The sequence below is a fragment of the Ophidiomyces ophidiicola genome (assembly GCF_022830035.1).
Source record: "Ophidiomyces ophidiicola strain CBS 122913 chromosome Unknown scaffold_1, whole genome shotgun sequence".
NCBI lineage: Eukaryota > Fungi > Ascomycota > Eurotiomycetes > Onygenales > Onygenaceae > Ophidiomyces > Ophidiomyces ophidiicola.
In genome coordinates this window covers 1,292,036-1,310,249 of record NW_026054641.1, presented here as the reverse complement: position 1 = coordinate 1,310,249, position 18,214 = coordinate 1,292,036, and the positions used below count along the sequence as shown (strand labels likewise).

The 18,214-nt window shown below is 49.6% G+C and overlaps 7 protein-coding genes and 1 non-coding gene across 8 annotated transcripts; 3 read left to right on the top strand and 5 right to left on the bottom strand.

The window, feature by feature from the left end:
• Positions 1–143: 143 nt before the first annotated feature.
• Positions 144–1,629, top strand: tit1 (tRNA dimethylallyltransferase, mitochondrial; the record flags this gene model as incomplete). The annotated part of the gene is made up of 2 exons (XM_049249557.1): positions 144–194; positions 250–1,629. 2 exons carry the CDS (start codon positions 144–146, stop codon positions 1,627–1,629), a joined length of 1,431 nt encoding a protein of 476 aa, XP_049111751.1.
• Positions 1,630–1,894: 265 nt separating this feature from the next.
• Positions 1,895–3,476, bottom strand: RAI1 (decapping endonuclease targeting mRNA; the record flags this gene model as incomplete). The annotated part of the gene is made up of 7 exons (XM_049249556.1): positions 1,895–2,040; positions 2,092–2,391; positions 2,446–2,616; positions 2,670–2,773; positions 2,803–2,834; positions 3,098–3,340; positions 3,417–3,476. 7 exons carry the CDS (start codon positions 3,474–3,476, stop codon positions 1,895–1,897), a joined length of 1,056 nt encoding a protein of 351 aa, XP_049111750.1.
• A 144-nt stretch (positions 3,477–3,620) lies between these two features.
• LOZ57_000454 lies at positions 3,621–3,720 on the bottom strand. Its single transcript has one exon. It is a non-coding gene; the product is annotated as a tRNA-Ser (tRNA).
• A 234-nt stretch (positions 3,721–3,954) lies between these two features.
• LOZ57_000453 (uncharacterized protein) lies at positions 3,955–5,224 on the top strand (the record flags this gene model as incomplete). Its single annotated transcript, XM_049249555.1, has 4 exons — positions 3,955–3,998; positions 4,114–4,346; positions 4,438–4,590; positions 4,647–5,224. The coding sequence occupies 4 exons, from the start codon at positions 3,955–3,957 to the stop codon at positions 5,222–5,224; spliced, it is 1,008 nt and encodes a 335-aa protein (XP_049111749.1).
• An 87-nt stretch (positions 5,225–5,311) lies between these two features.
• On the bottom strand, positions 5,312–6,219 carry LOZ57_000452 (uncharacterized protein; the record flags this gene model as incomplete). Its single annotated transcript, XM_049249554.1, has 3 exons — positions 5,312–5,409; positions 5,549–5,617; positions 5,712–6,219. The coding sequence occupies 3 exons, from the start codon at positions 6,217–6,219 to the stop codon at positions 5,312–5,314; spliced, it is 675 nt and encodes a 224-aa protein (XP_049111748.1).
• Positions 6,220–6,838: 619 nt separating this feature from the next.
• LOZ57_000451 (uncharacterized protein) lies at positions 6,839–7,951 on the top strand (the record flags this gene model as incomplete). Its single annotated transcript, XM_049249553.1, has 4 exons — positions 6,839–6,923; positions 7,001–7,578; positions 7,641–7,744; positions 7,804–7,951. The coding sequence occupies 4 exons, from the start codon at positions 6,839–6,841 to the stop codon at positions 7,949–7,951; spliced, it is 915 nt and encodes a 304-aa protein (XP_049111747.1).
• Positions 7,952–8,424: 473 nt separating this feature from the next.
• On the bottom strand, positions 8,425–9,990 carry LOZ57_000450 (uncharacterized protein; the record flags this gene model as incomplete). Its single annotated transcript, XM_049249552.1, has 3 exons — positions 8,425–9,168; positions 9,225–9,638; positions 9,718–9,990. The coding sequence occupies 3 exons, from the start codon at positions 9,988–9,990 to the stop codon at positions 8,425–8,427; spliced, it is 1,431 nt and encodes a 476-aa protein (XP_049111746.1).
• Positions 9,991–10,946: 956 nt separating this feature from the next.
• Positions 10,947–11,576, bottom strand: LOZ57_000449 (uncharacterized protein; the record flags this gene model as incomplete). The annotated part of the gene is made up of 1 exon (XM_049249551.1): positions 10,947–11,576. One exon carries the CDS (start codon positions 11,574–11,576, stop codon positions 10,947–10,949), a length of 630 nt encoding a protein of 209 aa, XP_049111745.1.
• Between the last annotated feature and the right edge of the window lie 6,638 nt (positions 11,577–18,214).

The window sequence follows — 18,214 nt, the reverse complement described above, 5'->3', positions numbered from 1 at the left end:
TCGTCCGTGACTAAGCCGGTCAACGAACCTAGCCAGCAACCCGGGGTTAACAGGAGATATGCGCTCTAAAGGCGGAGGGGAACGGTCCGATGTTCAGACTGAACAGCCCCCTAAGATTATATACAACATCTCGACGGGTTTCTATGAAGCCTCTCGTTACCGTCCTCGGGGCAACGGGGACTGGCAAGTCTAAGGTTTGTTTCTCGCATTTAAGCTAGCTAAAGGAGTTGGTGGCTGATACCAGAACAGCTCGCGGTTGACCTAGCGATTCGCTTCAATGGAGAAATTATCAATGGAGATGCTATGCAGATGTATAAGGGGTTACCTATAATTACCAATCAAATACCACTTGACGAGAGGGCGGGCATTCCACACCATCTAATCGCGCGTATCAATATTGACCAGGAGCCATGGAAAGTTGGACAATTCCAAAGAAGTGCTCTGAAGGTCATTGAAGATATAAGGGCACGGGGAAAATTACCCATACTTGTGGGTGGCACACACTATTACACACAGTCCATCGTGTTCCACAAGCAGCTAGTTTCTGGATGCAATAGTGATGATGAAAATGCAGACGGAAAGTATGACGAGGTCGTAGAAAATGCGAAATGGCCTATTCTACAGGGAACAGCAGAGGAGCTCCTACATGCTTTACGAGAAGTTGACCCTGTTATGGCTGAACGCTGGCACCCTAACGAAAAGAGGAAGATTCGACGATCCCTACAGATATATTTGCAAACTGGCCGTCGGGCGTCCGATATTTATCAGGAACAAAAAGTTGAGCTTAAACGAATATCGGCAACGGATGATGACTTCAACCCTAGTTTGGAGTTTATCCCTACAGAGAAATCTGGGCATTTGAGATTTGATACCATTCTTTTGTGGGTACATAGTAACAAAAGTATCCTTCAACAAAGATTAGACGACCGTGTAGATGTGATGATCGATCAAGGGCTGCTGGCAGAGGCCCAGCATATGTTTGGCCACCTGAAACAAAAGGAGAGAGACGGTGTTCACATTGATAGAACAACTGGTGTCTGGGTATCCATTGGATTTAAGGAGCTAGATCCCTTTATCTCGGCCTTATCAGCCGGCAATTTCTCGTCGGACCACCTCCAGAAGCTTAAAAAAGAATGCATTGAATCTGTCAAATCAGCTACAAGACAATATGCGCGAAGTCAGATTAAATGGATACAAGGCAGATTATGGAATACCTTGGAAGCTGCGAACGCGACTGATCGACTTTATATTCTCGATTCCACAGAGGCAAAGAGCTGGGACAGTGCGGTTCGGCTGCCTGCAGAAGAGATTGTGGATGCTTTCTTGTCCGAAAATCCTCGCCCACATCCAAGCGAGGTGTCGGAGATAGCAAAAGAGGTGTTTGAGATGAAAAAGCAAAATGGGCAACCTTCAACTGATAATATAGAGATCAAACGTATGGGTTGTGAGGTGTGTAACGCGAGAGCAATGACTGAAGAGCAATGGAAGGTTCACATGAAAGGGAGAAAGCACAAGAATGCAGTGAAACGGGAGAGTAGGAAGAAGGACCGGGAAGAGTATTTTAAGCGCATTCAAGAGGTGCCGGAAAACGAAATACCCCAGCAGGCCCAAGAAATCAAATCCGGATGAGCAGACATAATAACAATTGGAGGAGCAAACAATACCATCGGATTTACCGGATCACTATGGATTTCTTGCCTGCCACATGGCCAGTATGCTTATATGTACCCGTTATCCACGAAGAGCATAACCAGCCAAAGGACCATGTTACGCTTTTATGTTCTAAAGCATTGCGTTGAGATTCACAAAGGGTTCGTAAGACGGCGCTGAACATTTAAGATGTCCAAGTGCCACAACTCAGAGAGCAATTTCACCAAAATTGCTCCTGTGAATATTATTTTTGAGATCGCCAATTCATGAACGCATCCGACAGAATTCCTCCATAACCTGTGTCTTCGAGTTTGAACACTTCAATAACCGGTGCCTTCTCTCTCTTCCTAATCCTCCATACACCTTCTGTGCTAATTATATTCCGTAACCCTGATATCATTAGTTCCTCCAGCCTTCCACGCCAAAAGCAGGAGCGCTTACAATCTAGTAATTGAGCGGTAAAATTGATGCATATGTTGCCATCCCAAGAATTTCTTCCATGTCTCTTAACGGACCCTGGTATCTCGTGGGTGGTCATCTCCTCGAGTCGGCGTAGAATTCCGTGCTCATCTCGAAATCCGACGATTATTTTTGGGACCCCAAGGAGGAACGATTGAGCCCAGAACTTTAACAACTTCCGCTCGTACTTCAAGATATCTCTGTCACTCCGAATCTCTGCAGTTGTTTTTAATTCAACCCAGTTAATAGGGTCCTCTTTCCGTTCGGGTTTACAATCCCATACTACGTCAGGGAATGAGTATTCGAAACACAGGTAGGGTCCGATATAATGCTCACCTGCATCAACCTCTCCGCCAAGAATTAACTTGTTATTTCCTATTCCTGTACGAACAACGGAACAGTATTGAGAGCTATTATTTACTACCTTTTCTTCACGGGACTCAATTGTTTCGCGAGACGTCTTATCCCATGGCTGGTCGATGAGGGACAATGCTTCAAATTTATATCCTATTTGTATCCATTAGCTGGAAATTTCGAAAGTTATATTAGTTATATTATACCCCAATACATCATCAATTCCTGGGACGGGGCACCAGGTGGCATTCTTTGCCCTTTCTGTACCTGTTTCTGGTTGTTTTTATACTCATTGTTTTCTTCGATAAATCTAGAGTAACCAAGAAACTATAAGCATACTCATCGTATGCATTTAAGGAAACTTCCAATGACTTACACTGTGCCCTTCAAAAGCAGCAGAACGAATGTAAGCCGCTTGATACTCGAAAGGACAAGAAAACAAGTTGCCCACCTGGAAAAAAGTTGCATTCATCTCAAACCTGTGAATTTCTCAGTATTCACTCTTGATCATTCAAGAACACGGGGAAAGCTCCAATCACCCATTCCAGTTATCAAACGGAGCAGTCATCAACTTCATCGATCTCCATCAGCTGGGTCTGTGGAGAGCGGGGTATATCTCATCTTCATGTGCTACCTTGGTCATCATACCCCTCCATGTAATTACATCCCCTTCGCATTTTGCATTCGTCCTTTGCTCAAGGTCAATAATGGTATCTAACAATGCATCCAGATGTTCATCTTGAGAATCATCTAGCTTTTCAAAACTTTCGAACCCTCCATTTAGGTCGGTAGGAAGCCTTGGAGGATAATAATATCGAAGAGATGATTCGTCGAGACGAAAATTATGCTCGTCATCATAAGAAAAATATGCAATCTCCTTCAAGAAGTTAGCCAATCTTGTTCGAGCGTGGGCGGATGGATTATATAGTAAGATCAACCTTTGGCCGACGAACTGCAGCGTTGGAGCCGGCGAACCTATGCGAGGGTTGAATTTCAAAAATGTGGGAATTCATAACTGGATACAGAAAATGGGCACTGTGGATTAATTATTTAGTTGACTAACTAGCCACACTCGCATCTTCAGTTCACATAGCCATATCACTCGGGCTTGGGGGCCGGTGGGGAAGGAACTATGAAAGTAAACAGGGAAAAAAAATCGACGCCGCAAGGATTCGAACCTTGGCCCTCGAAAGGATCACATGTCCTAAAGTATTGGAGACTTCAAGTGTGACGCGTTAACCACTCCGCCACAGCGCCTTGCTGATGGGCTTTCCTGATCGACTGCTATTTGACCACCAAAGCTAGGTGGGCTTAACTAGTTCTCTTTATGTCAATTTGGGTTCAGGACACTGTTTTAGGAGCTTTCGAGGCAGCTAACTTCCTCTTCCTTCTAGTCACTTATGCTACTTACTTCATCCCTGGTTATTCCGAATTCATCATAGACACGATAGTCTAACCTAAACCCATTGGCGCTGTGGTTGTTCTCAGACCATGAGCTCGAGAATCGATAAGACAATCGCCCGGCACCAAGAAAAGTATGAGCATCTACCGCCCGTTGCAGATATACTTCCAATATATCGAGCCCTTTTCACTCCATTGCTTGCGTTCCTAGTGTATTTGGTGAACCTCGATCTAACTGTCCCTTGTTAGGATCGCTGCCGGAGCGTACTATGAAGCCCACCAGCAACTCCGTGTTATCGCTGCCAGATATCTCAAACAATCAAACTACGATGCAGCAGCAGAAATACTCGCCGGTGGCGCAACGGCACTACTAAAGGCTGGAACCCAGCAAGGGGCGTCCGCGAGTGGTGGAGATCTTGCTATCATGCTTGTGGTTGATGTGTATAATAAAGCCGAGTGGGCGCTTTCAGAAGATGCTGCTGGTAATGAGAGAAAACGCACGTATATCTTTGATCCTGATTTGGAATTTTTCTCTTCTATGTTGCCATTCTGTACTAACTAAATGGAACATAGAGCGGCTAATCAACATCCTACGGGAGTTCCCACCAGAAGAGCCTACAAGGAAGAGGTACATCAATGAAATGGTAACATGGAGCTCTAAGTTCGGAGAAATCGAAACTGGCGACCCGGAAATACACCATGCTATTGGAGCTATTTACGCTGAAGGTATAGATATTGACTCGACTTACTATAAGTGGTCAACACGCTGATACGGCGATCAGAAAACGAAGCATATGATGCGGAACGGCACCTAGCTTTAGGAACCGCTGACTCGGCAGAGGTGCTGGGCAATTTAGAGTATAGGTGGTACACGTATGACGATGCGCACACGGCAGGAATATATGCTGCTCGTGCAGTATTCCCATACTTACTCACCGGAAACCTTCAAAATGCCAACAAAGCATCTATGGTGTTTAGGAACCAGTTGTCATCTTCACCCGCAAGTCAAGCACTAGGTGTGCAAGACGTGAGTAGTCAAAGCAACGATATCCGCGTTTACCCGTCCCTACCGCTTCTCAATTTCACAAATATGTTGTTGTTGGCTATTCAGCGCGGAAGCCCAGACTTGTTCAAACAGCTGTTAAGACATTATGCAACATACATTCAAGAAGCGGGAGATTGGGACCAGGCGCTGGCTCATATCGGCGAGATGTACTTCGGTATAAAAATACCCAAACAATCGAATCCGTTGATGGATATGATGGGGATGTTTTTTGGTGGGGGTTCTAAGTCAAAACCTTTACCAAAACCCGGTAGCACAAAACAGGTTGAAGCTCCAGTATCGATGGATTTGGATTAGATGTGTAGACAGAAAGTCGCAGTATTTCCAGTCAACTACGCACCGATCGGCAAAATATGAAATGGAGACCCAAAGCGTATTGGATGCTTATGTACGAATTTCTTGTTCAGATTCGAACATCCACCTATCTTCTTCCAACAAAGCTACTCTGTTTTGTAAGCTTTGCTGGATAAGTAGATAGACCTCTACAAATGACTGTTAGCTCTTGTTGCTTTGCACGTTGAGCGTAGAAATAGATGGGGTTGGATAGTCATGCTAGAAATGTAGAGCAAAAACAACAGCAAATGTATTGAGATGATGCAGAGTTGGATGATCGTTACTTACCAGAAGGCTCGCTGTTCAGTTGCCTGCTCCGGTTGCGTCGCATCATTTCGGCAATACCGGCATCGATTTCTAGAAAAGAAAGGTTAGAATGACATGGTAAGGAGCACTCAGCCAGGGAAACGAGTTCAACAGCAGAGATCGTTATGCAAACGAAAATACATACTCTCTTTGTCTACACTGGTCATCCCTCCGTCAGGCCCAAGCCCCATATGTTCATCACCCCCAATCGTTGCCATTGCATTGCCATTCTCACCGCTAGCCATCTCTCCTAGAGCCCCAGGCTGCAGCATTGGCATATCAATTTTATAGCTTCCGTTCTTATCACGGACAACAAGATCGTCCCCGTCGGATATCGAGTTACCAGCGGCGCCCAGAGACAAAGCCCCGGCTGGAAGGCGGTACTTCGACGACCCATTTATATCGCTGCTTAGCCCACTCCCATCCCCACCAGTCAGTGTACGGGTGTGCGTACGGTTGCTTGACAGGGAGCTCGATGAGGTGCTTGACGGCTGTTGTCTGCGACTGAAGTGGGAGTGAAAAAGATTGCGTCGGACCGAAGAGGGAGGAGGTGCGGGGGTTGGGTTCTGGGAACCTCCATAGCTGTTGGCAGTCGCAGAGGGGACTGTGCCGCTGGCTGAGGGAATGCGGGTGAAATGGTTTCTGGGCACCATGGTCGCGGGGCTTGGTGCGAGCGTCGGGCTCTGTGAGTGGCTGGGCTGTGAGTACAAGATATATCTATTTAGGGGGCAGAAATGCAGCCCGTGAGAAAATAAAAGAGTGGCTTCACCGGCTACGGCACCTTTGCTTACAGCAGTTTTCTGTAGTGGACTGAGAGCATGTAGAGTATAGAGAAACCGAAGGATAACTAATTAGTCAGCTTATGTAACTAAGGCGAGTGTAAACTCTCCGGTCTTCCGATGCGCTTATTAGCTGGGATGGTCGATCTCCTTGCGCCCCACAAATGCCAGGGGCGGGGGAAGCTTGGCCGTTTCTTCTGGACCTGTCCGGGACGCTCCACGGCAGGTAATGTGCTGATGTACTCGGTGCTTACCATTGTGCCTTTGCAAAGCTTCCAACTTCTCTTGCTATGGGGTAGTACACCCAACCGTCATGTAACCCCGCACGACATGTGATGAACGGGTTGTCAATCGGGGCTTTCCCCTCTTTGATACCCCTATAAATGCCCAATAGCTCTCCTTTTTTATATTGTTGGGCCAGACAGACCCTATATATCTATTCTTGGTTCATATATTCACTTCTATTGGCAGCAGCATCTATCTAATCGTAACTATGGGTAAAAAACGAGTTCTTGTTGGCTATGGAGTTGACATTGACGCTGTAGCTGGCTGGCTGGGCTCTTATGGTGGCCAGGATAGTACCAATGATATCAGCAGAGGCATGTCTTCACACATATTTTCCCCGACTTATTCCCCACTAATCATCCGCACACAGGCATTTGGGCAGGAACGCATGGGACTCGCAGACTTCTCAAGCTTTTTGAGAAGTACGGCATCAAAGCGACATGGTTTATTCCCGGGCACTCCCTTGAGTCCTTCCCTGAGGAATGTGCCATGGTCCGTGATGCAGGTCATGAGATAGGCCTCCATGGGTACTCTCACGAGAACCCGACAGACATGACCCTTGAGCAACAGCGAGATGTGCTTCACAAAACCTACCAACTACTCACCAATTTCTGCGGCAAACCTCCTCGAGGTACCGTTGCACCGTGGTGGGAGACAAGCACGGAGGGAACGGAGCTTCTTCTGAGCTATGGGATAGAGTATGACCACTCAATGTCCCACCATGATTGTCAGATGTATTGGCTTCCCGCAGAAGTCAAATGGACAAACATCGATTACACGAAAAAGGCAGAGGAGTGGATGAAGCCGTTGGACCAAGGGAAGCCAACCGGCCTGGTTGAGATCCCTGGAAATTGGTATCTCGACGATTTGCCACCAATGATGTTCATCAAGAACTCGCCGAACAGTCATGGCTGGGTGAATCCAAGAGATGTGGAGGATCTCTGGAAGGTAACAGCCCTATTTAACCAATTTCATAAATCGTAAACGTCATACTTAAGATCTCCCAACAGGACCACTTCGACTATTTCTATCGTGAATATGACGAATTTGTCTTTCCCATGACTATACACCCAGATGTTTCTGGCCGCCCCCACGTGCTACTTATGCATGAACGGTTGGTTACCACATCCCTCCCCTATCAAATTTCTTTTATGTGATCCTAAAATTCCATAGGATTATTGAGTATATTAACAAACATGAGGGGATCGAATGGGTGACCTTTGAGCAGATGGCGGATGACTTCAAGAGCAAAAATAACCCTCCTCAAGGTGCTGCGATGCCGGCATCTCCTGAATCTGTGCAGAAGAAGTTCAGTTCCTGAAGTCGAGTATGCTCAACACTTCATGTTGGAATGCGGAGCAATGGAGAAAAGGAGTAAGATCAAGCGCAGCTGTTTCCGTAGGCAATATGCCGAGCGTAAGCCACCCAGTATAATTTTATATACAAACCCGAATCGCAAGGAAATTGGTATTATTAGTCTAAGAGCTTTACTGTGTTTAGTGCTTAACTTTATCATCTTCCCTTAAATCATTTATCTGGTCGAAAATTCCCGGCTATCGGGCCGATTCCCAATCTATCATCATAATCCTCTAAATGAACGACGAATATATTGTAGCTTCATTCCATCTACCAAGTTGGAAAAGGGGTTGAAACAGGAATGAAACTAACAATACGTAGGATAATAACGAGGAAAATACATTGGATTTAAATCGACAGAGCTCTCGAAGGAAAAATGTCTCAGGGTCATTAAATATAATAGATATAAAGGCTGTTTATTGTCGTTTCTGTAGGCGTTCATCTTCCGCACAAGCCAGGGACAAGTTGCGCTTTCTTTCCCACCAATCCATCAAGATAGTCCAAAAGTTTCGAAACAGGGATCATATCTAGAAGGCCCAAACATGGGCTTGAGCTTCGCATGACTTGTCCACCAAATAGCACACGCACGAAATGCTCCGGTCTGCCTTCCCATGGGCTCTTCCGTTTGGTATACAATTCATATACTATCTCAGCACCCATTCCTGGCCACACCATTTGGTCAATTTGCATGACGGAAAGGACACGAGAAACACTGCCATCGTGCGCAATATTGTGTCGATACAGCATCTGTCCATCGCAGCCGGCAATTTGATCGCGCAGATGCTGTGCTAATTCGGCAGCCCAGACACCCATGCTGGCAGCACTCGCAGCCAGAGAGCTGGGCGCGTCACGGTAGACGTAGGAATACTCGAACTGACCCAGGCGGAAGACTGTGTCTGCCTGTGCTTGGGTAATGCATTTTGAAGTATCGTTGAGAGAGCAAGGAAGGGGCTTAGCATGGCAGAGACGGGCTGATAGATTGTCGAAGTAACGATCAAAGCTCGAGTGCCAGCCTGAATCTGACGCTGGAACGCCGGATACTGAGTCCAAGGAACTAAATAGGTCCTTTGTGCGGGAGAGATGCGCAGCCCAAGTGGTATTGGGTTGACTCTTAGCTTCAGAAAAAAGCGCGCTGGATTTGGGACATGAATAGGATGGCTCCAAAGAGTCAATCGACGATGACTGGTTTACCCATTAGCCGTTAGCTCTACAGCATGGTCTGGGGGAGGTTAGCATACCTCAACAAGTAGAGGCACGTCCTGGCACACTCTATACATCCCGTTGATCAACATTCCTGCAACCTGACTGGTAATCACGTTTGTGGTGACACGGAACGACACTTTGCGCAGGTCAAGGAATCTGGGGATAAAGCGCAAGAGATTATGGTAAACCTCATACAAGTCTCGCCCATGCTGCCAGGAGTCGTCCAGCCCTTCCTTGCTGATCTGCGGAAATCTGCAAGAGCCCTTGAATCCAGGCGCACTGAAGGGCGTGATCGGGTTCTGGTACCCTTTCCAATAGGCGTCAGCACTTCGTCTGCCATTCATCGGTTGGCCGTAGAAGTACAGCCCCTGATCATCACAATCCCAAGGATACGATTCTACAGGGAAAGTATTCGACTGGTAAGGAGTACGTTTGTGATGGCGGTGTATCTAGATCAAACTTAGACCGCATTCCTCACTCCCACAGCTGGTAACTAACTACCTACTCCGCAGTCAGGGGCTCACGTACCACTTCCACATACTTCAAGACATACTCCGGCGAAGGCCTCCTGTACTCCCGTCGACGCACACGCGGCATGTTGCACCAATTGTAGGTGCCATAGTCCTTATCAGGGGTATGCGAGGAATTGAAGATGAAGCCATACACGCCAGACGTGTTCAGGACGTTGTCGAGGTCATTGATCTCCGTGGATCGGGGGGGATACCACGACACACCCGCCGCCTGCGCACCCTGGCAGGCAAGCACGGCGAGGAAGAGGCACAGAGGATCCGTGCAATGCATCGTATGTAGCAACGAACGACCACGACTGGTGACTGACAGGGTCGATACGGCCAGACAGGGCGACAGCGCACCGCAGCACCAACGACGCTGGCGAGCGGCTGTTTATACGCAGCCGCCTGCGCGTCCAGGCGCGCCCAGCGACGGGCATGCGAGGATGCCTTGCCCGGCGGGAGATTTCGCTGTTCCTCCAGGCAGCGCGGCTCTCGCCCACGGCCAATCGCGCAGCACACGTGCGGCGCCGGAGATGTCGGGGATCGTCGGCTCGGCGCGCTTTGGCCGGCAGCTGCTGCTGGGCGTCGTTCTCGCCGCGCGCCTAGTATCCATAGTTATGTCCTGGATATAACAAAGCTGCCTTTGAACCGGCTCACCCGCCCACCCACTCGTTCCTGACCAGCCGCCATCTTATAATCTCCGAACGGCATGGCTGCTTCATCTAGGATCCTAGGAGCCATCCGCACTGGCCAGCTCTATGTAGTTGCCCCCACACAGGCAATCTCCGTTCGTTACCTTTATACAACTCTGATGTAGACTTGTGGGTTATAGATACTTCATTATTATGAATAATATAATATAATATACAAGATAAGAGTATACAATATAAGAATATATATAAGGATTTCAAATCCGTAAAGACGGTCTGTTCAACTTCGACAACATCAATAACAACAGCTGTCCCTGCTTCGTACTATCATCTGCCCAGCATCTCGGCTATTTAATAAAATAGACAGCTGTAGAGAGGGCACCATTAGCTTGAACGTGATTAAAATACACTGGCAGTTAAGGTCTTTCAACATACCGTTCAGAATCCCGTAACATAACAACTTCGTATATCAATAATCCAAAATATTCGCTCGACATACAAGAACAATTATCGTGCCTAGTCGGATGGCGATAGCTGCGCCGGAGTGGAATGTGTTTCCGGATCGAGGATTCAAAAGTGAGCGCCGTCACGTTTCTTAATGCGAGAAAAGGTCGGATGGCCAGAGCTGCGCCGGAGTGGGATGGGTTTCCGGGTCGAGGTATTCAACAGTGAGCGTTGTCATGTCTCTGAATGCGCTACACGGAGTAATAATTTGCTCAAATACAGCCCTTCCTTCAACATCACGAGATCCACGGATACGTATATGCAGGTACGGGATCTTGACGATAGCTGTCAATAGAATATTAAGCTGATATGCTCTAGCCAAGAGTGAGGATTCCTGCCAGCCCCAAGAAGCCACTGCTTCTAGATTCAAAGTGAGATGCACCTTGCTAAGTTTGTGGAAAGGGAAACTAATAAATTCGTCAACCGAAGACGAACGGTTTGCAAGAAAGCCCCGTAGCAAAGGCGGAGCAATTGTGCTTTGGCGGGAAACGCCTTTATATCTGGCAAAAAAGACAGTATTGAGATGGAACGATGGTGTCAAGACAAATTCCAAGAAAGAGTGACGATAGATGACCTCCGAGATTTCGTTATACATGGAGTGGTTTGTTTGGAGAACTCGAAGATCAGTCTTGTCCACAGCCACTGGAACAAAGTAGAGCCATATCATCTCTCTGATTTCAGCTGGAAGCCGTGAGAAAACGCCTAGAGGAGCGTCCGACATATTGCAGGGATGTCCCAATCGTCTTTGGTTGAAATCGTCGTTTGTAATAAAGAAACAGGGATGATTTTGAGTAATAGAAATGGGAGAAAAGAAGAAGAAGAAGAAGAAGGCGACAACGGCGAAGAGCAGGAAGATAAACTGAGAATAGGGCCATAAACTCAGATTTGACTCAAATAACCACCGTTTTGGGTATCTGTGGTATCCCTTCTACCAGGTAAACCGGTTTCGGGATGGAAATCGATGATGACAACTTGACTCATTTCGGAATCATCCATCCCCTACGTAGTATACTTTGAAGAGTGGCCTTGCTTTCTCAAACCATATCGGCTCTTCTTAGCTAATGTTTTCGTACTCATGTTGGCACAACACTCAACTTGAGTTTTCAAATTCCGCCCGTTTGATATTCAGGCGTAGGGGCTGTGAGAACGGTGGTATCATGAACTAATTCTCTTTAACTGCTCTGTATATAGATCAGTCCAATGAGGATGGCCATCATTGGAGGCAGCCAGCTGCGTAGTCGAGCTCTCAGATTACATAGAAGAGTTATGTAACTAAGCGCGAATATTCCTTATGGGAATGAGAAGGAAGGGGCGTTGGAAGAGAGGGACGGGAGGCAAGAGACGCGTCAGCAAACAACATCGTTCTCTTCAAGTTTCGATTAACTCTGCAAGTATGCAAGAATATACTGGAGAGAGAGCCAGTTTGTCTGCCTATTCTTCCAAGGCTCCAACGGCCCCGACAAAAACAGTCAGCCAGCTGCGAGCCAGAACCAAACTACGCAAACAACCTGATTCCCGGCCTGGGTCTTCGAGGGAATGGGTAGGAATCGGCGCAGCTCCTCTCCATGTCCCTATATATCTCTACATAAATACTAATATTTTCTCCTTCGAGGGATAAAGCATGGCTTACCGTTTTCGTCCCACCAAATCTGACACATTTCACTTCGCTTCAAGAATTCTTTCGGAGACGCAAAGGGTATGGCGCGCCAAGCGGTTGTACGGTCGGTCGGCCAGGCGGGCTGCTGCACGAGGCCCGTTCTGGTAGCTGAAGCTATCCCCGCAGCTTTTTTCGCTGGGGAAAAAGTCAAGGAATTTAAATACCGCAATATTCCTATCCTGACACCCCGACCTCCAGAAACCCCGGAAACACGATAAAAAAAATGGTATCAGTTGAACCAGTAACTTCCAAAGGGATAGCAGAGTGTTGCTTGTTTACCCAACAATGGATTGGCATCTGGGGAGATGGGGAACTTGTTTGGCATGTTCCAGTTGAGCCGTTGAACAAGGGTATGGATGAGAGGTACAGAACCAGGCGCCCCCCGGCGACAATACCAGGTATATATATGCATTCATGTTTGGTTGCTGCCAGTAAGCTTGACTGATCTCCAGGGATGCAGCAGAGGGGTCAGTCGACTTTCGGGGAGTCTTGGAAGCGAGCCACCTCGAGTCCGGAGAATGAGCTGTGACTGAGGATCAGGGCTCTTCTGTTAGCTGAAGTCGCTATGATTGGACAATACAAGAGGCCAGCTGCATGCCCTAAATAGTGCTGCGAGGAGCTTCAAACTCTTTTTCAAATGGGCCGCTTCGTGCTGGTTCGCACGGGAGGAGCCCAAGCGGCCAAGCTGCTCGCGAGGCAGGAAACGTCGAGAATGCATAACTAACCAAAAGACATTGAGTTCAAGAAAACACAAATCTGCCCTTGAGACGATGAGCGGTGAAAGCTCGTCGAACGGCATGTTTCCTTGCGGTGATATGGCAAGGAATGCTGTCTTAACACACCCAAGCCCAAGGCCTCTGTCGAGACAAAAAAAAAACAAAGCACGCATTTACATAAGTCTATCATGGCGCTGCAGGTAATAGCCCCACTGGCCAGGGGGAGCCCATGCCAGTCATGATCACCTGGCCAGTGATCTGGGCGCTGATCCGGCGGCCAGTCCAGGGGGCCACGCCAGCGACTTGGCATTCTCCTCCCAGCCGTCTGGCTTCTTTTGCTTGTCGTTGGTGGAAAAGCCAACACCGAACAACGCTAAGAATGCCCACGACATGATATATGCAAAACGAGCACTCCTGACAAAAAGTATGTGGGCTTGAAGGCCGTTAGGGTTGCCGGTGATTCAGACTGGAATCATAGTACAGGCTCAGGAGTAGATAGGGTATAATTCCCTCTGCCTCCGAAGGATCCAGCATGACGGATTTAATCCCTTGGGCATTATTATGGCGCCCGCTGGAATTGGGATTTCCACTCGGTATTGTTTTGTACCCTACCCAAACGGGCTGTGATCTTGAATGGAGATACAAGACATACGCTACTGACCTAGGTCCGCAGGCCCGGATAAACATTCACCCCAGGCACCAAACACTGTGTTTTCCGCAACTGATTGGGCATAATATCGAGGGATGAAGACCATAGTCGAACCCGTACGGAAGATGAGACAATAACGAGAAACCGACTGCGGGTAATAAAAGGCGAAGCTCGTTAAATAAAAAAGTTGAGGCGACTATGAGAATCATGTTCAGAAGGATGGCAGTGAAAGAGGCACCAAATCCTATCCGGTGTGTTGTCAATTGACATCAAGCTCTCGCCAACAAAGACGGGTAATCTAGCTGCTAGCGTCCGACCACGAAAGGAGGTACCCGAGCGATGAACAGGCAATTATTTGAACAGGGTGCATATACTCCATAAACAAGGCGAACGCCGAATTTTCTCCAGTTGTGGACGACGTGCACATGCAGGCAGGCATTATTATTATTAGAAATACTATGGCGCAACGCCGGAGAGGAGGATTAAAGCAATGAGCTTGGCTGGAGCAAACTCGCGGGGCGCGGAGACGTTTGGTGACTGGTCATTCTTGATAACATCCTATAATAAAGAAAGATACAGTTACTCGCGACGGTAGCTAACTAGCCAACTAGTGGGGGCATTGTTTTGATCACCAGGCTATTAATGCGCCTTTAGCGAAGTGGTCGCGGTACTGCATCGAAAAATGCCGAGAGTGGTTCAAATCGAGTCTGTTCGTGAATCTGGATATTTTATTCTCTCGCCAATGAACCTCAAGACCCCATCCACTGTGGCGCTAGCTGCGAAAGGCTTAGGGCGGGTGGGTCTCTGGCGGACTGCGCCTTTCCGAAAACGGACACGACGCCCAGAACCTTAAAAAACAAACTCTCCACTTATGTAACACGCCAGCCCACTTTCTTGGGACCGCCCTCCTCCCGAAAGCCGCGTTTGTCGCCGGCAGTTTTGAAGGGCGCTCTCAAGAACATGCTCAGCAGGGAGCGCGGGAGGGCAAAAATTGGGACGCATCTCATGTTCTTAGGTGTCGTTCCATGGGCGATTGATTATGCAGACCGTGGGAAAATACTGCTCGTACCAGAAGTGGAAGAAATCGAACTAGCTCACCCGCACCGCCGCAGACGCCAGCGATCCACTTGGTGGCAACGTGGCAATAAGAGAAACGGGCGTGCGGTTTCCCAAGGCGAAGCCTTAGAGCAGCTCCTCTGTCAGGGAAATTCCCTTTCCAGAAATACAAAGCTACCAGTTGTCCAGCAGCCCTTTACGGAAAGGTTCAGCATGACCTTGGTCTGGGGAAGAACGATGACCCTGTGGGACCTCTGGTGGTGGCGAGGTACGTGTTTAGTAAGTTTGACCTCGATTTTCTCAAAAATGCACAGAGTAGCTGCGAGGCGAGAAGAGACGTTAGAAAATGTTGCGTGATGAATAGAAATGTCGAAATTTTAAGGGGCAGTTCGCCCTTAGCCAGAGGGTAGCCTATGAACACCCAGCTTTGGACCCGGACGTGGCGATTAAGTTCAATATTAATATTATTTGGGGGCAGGAGCTCACAGACCTCTGTATTCAAGCTTCCTCCTTCTTGCAGAAGCAAGGCGTTCAGGTACAGCTGATATTATTTTTAGAGCCTTCGTCACTCCCGGGTGGACAAACACCTGCAGACGAATCAACGTAGATGTGATGTAAGGGGCAACGGGTTTTTCTTTTTTCTCGCTTCCTTTTTCTTTTTCTTTTGTTCTCTTTTTTATTTCAGCGATTCACACTAAATGTTTGGAGCAAAATTGGATCTCAGGTAAATCTCACTGGCGGCAGCGCCATTGGAAATGTTTCCTTCCAACAGTGTAGAAGGCTGGCGCTACTTCTGTCGGGTCTAAATTTGAGCCGCTGGGTATAAAAACAACATTATTATTGCACAGGAGTGTCTAGAAGTGTCGATCTGACAAAGGTGCTTGTGAACACTGTGTGTCCCCATCGAGGATCGATCACTCTATACCTGGCAGTACGGGGTGTTACGGCGAGCAGCAAGCGTGCCACAAAATCAACTGAACGGCATTTGACCTGAGTGGATTGTTGTCTTTGAATAATATATATTGTTCCAGGGACCACACAATATGGCAACAGGCGTCTCCGATAAACAACTAGTTCCGTGTAACATGGCGGGAAAAGCCCAGATTGTAGGAAAATATGGGCAACCAGGGCAAGCGGGCTGGTCAGGGTGAGAGTGTGCGCGCAGGGCCCAAAAAGGCCACCCCCAATTATGTGTCTGGCATTGGTTGCCTGAACTGGGAGTCCCATCCACGGTTCGGGAGCCAGCAAGCGGCCGATGGAGACGATCATGCCAGATCTCAACCGGTCTGGTCGCGCGGCCGGGCCAGCGTAGATTTTATGCTTCTGTTCCTGCATGGAACGGCTCCAAAGTGTATTGCCCGGTGGAGGGAGCGATCTTGTCTGGGAGCGAAAACAAAAGATGGGCGGGTGACTTCATGCCCGTGTGCTTGGCAGATCCGGGTGGATTAGTTTATTGGGAAAGCACAGAGCTTCTCTTGCTCCGTGGGCGTGTGCGCGCGCGCTCTCGTTGGGTGGCCCAAGGTTTGAGGTGGGCGCTAGCTAGTTGGTGCTAACTAGTTAGCCCACGTCGAGTGACCAGCTTACCCCTCCTTTTGCGCACGCGGCTACCCGAGTCGTCGACACAGCTTGCTGGGCAAAGCAGCAGTGGCAGCTGTAGAGGGCGATGCAGCAGCGGCAGAGTGCAGAGCGGGATAGATCCCAAAGCAGGGCGGTGCGGGCACACTCGCAACCGTTGCTTGTAGTCGTCGTGATGATGGATGGTGATGGGTGCATCGGAGCAGCGAGACGACAATACGGGCCTGGTACAAGCGTAGATTACGGTAGCGCCGTTGAGAGGGCGCGGGCCAATGGCGGGCGCAGGTTTGCGGAAATCCAGCGCGACGACGGCGGTCCGGTTGGGCGGCGGCGGGCTTGAAAATTGCAATTGGTCACCCGACTCTCGTGGTGTGGCGCTGAGTCAGCAGCCGCCAGTGGGCGTGGGGCCGGCCCAGCGCCTGTGAAACGCAACTCCTGCCCAGCGCGTGCTGACTCAGCGCCGGGTCAGCTGAGCTGCCCTCGCCCGATCGCCCAACGTCATCGCGCCCGGTGCTGCGCTGGCTGGCTCGCGCAGTGGGAGGCGGCGGCGGCGGCGGCGGCGGCGGCGGCGGGGAGGGGCAGGCCGGCCCTCGCGGTGCACTGTCCCGCTGGCTGGGCTGCTGCTCCGGCGGGTGCGAGGGGCGAGTGCAGGGAGCCGGCGCTGGTGCCGTGCTGCTGCTGGTGCACCCGCGCCTGCCCCTCTTTTTCGCTGAAACGCAGCAGCGCGACAGCTGTGAGGCCAGGCCTAAGAATAGTGCTCCGTCTTATTTAAACGCTCAACCCTCCGCCGGCCCAGATTGCAAGCACGGGAATTCGGTTCGTAAGAAACTGAACGCTGCTGGTGCGCAGCGCAAGTGATCGCCCGTCGTTGACTGCTGGCTGGAGTGGCGTTCCACTTTCGTCAGGCTGAAGCACGTGGACATTGACGTCGTCCAAGCACGCACCCCCCAGCGCAACACCGTATTTCCACGAACTGGCGCTGACCGTCGTGTGGTAGTTTCGCGGGCGCTGTTGAGTAGTTAAAATATTATTATTGCTGTTGCGAACCGGTGCCCGTCCTCGCGGGCGCGGTCGCTTCTTGGGCTGCGGGACAGGCCCTGGCGCTGCTGCCGCTGCCGGTGCTGCTGCCCGCCGTCGCCAGCCCCGGGTCGGCCTGAAACCCGCTTCTCTGGCCACCCAGCCCGTCGCCCGCCTGTCAACGCTCAGCTTCCCCTGTCATGTGGTTGGTGGTGGTGGTGGACGACGAGGGCCTGTTCCCTGATACCGTACGGTACCTCTGGTACGGGCTTGTAACACCGCCAATCTGCTGTCCGCCATTAAAGCACTTCCGCCCGTAAGATTCGAATCCACCGCCCGCCGTCTCTGTAGCCACAACCACCACCGCCCGCCGCCCCCGTCAGCTCTTTTCTGCTCTCTCGATCGCTTTGTCGTGCTGTGTGCTTGCTTGCCTGCCTCCCTCGCCCCGTGTCGCTCTCGTTGCTGCTCGCTGCTCGCTCGCAGGCTCAAGCTGCCTGTGTTATTCCGCCCGGCAGTGCTCCTCCCACTCCGCCTGCCCTCGCCTGCTCCCACCACCACCACCACCATCACCTCCACCCCAGTCTGCTCTTCGATCTCTCATCTTCACATCACCTGCCGCGCGCTGCCCTTGAGCTGTGACTCTGTTGTGACTGGCGCTGTGCTGACTGTTCTCTCGTCACCTCTTCACT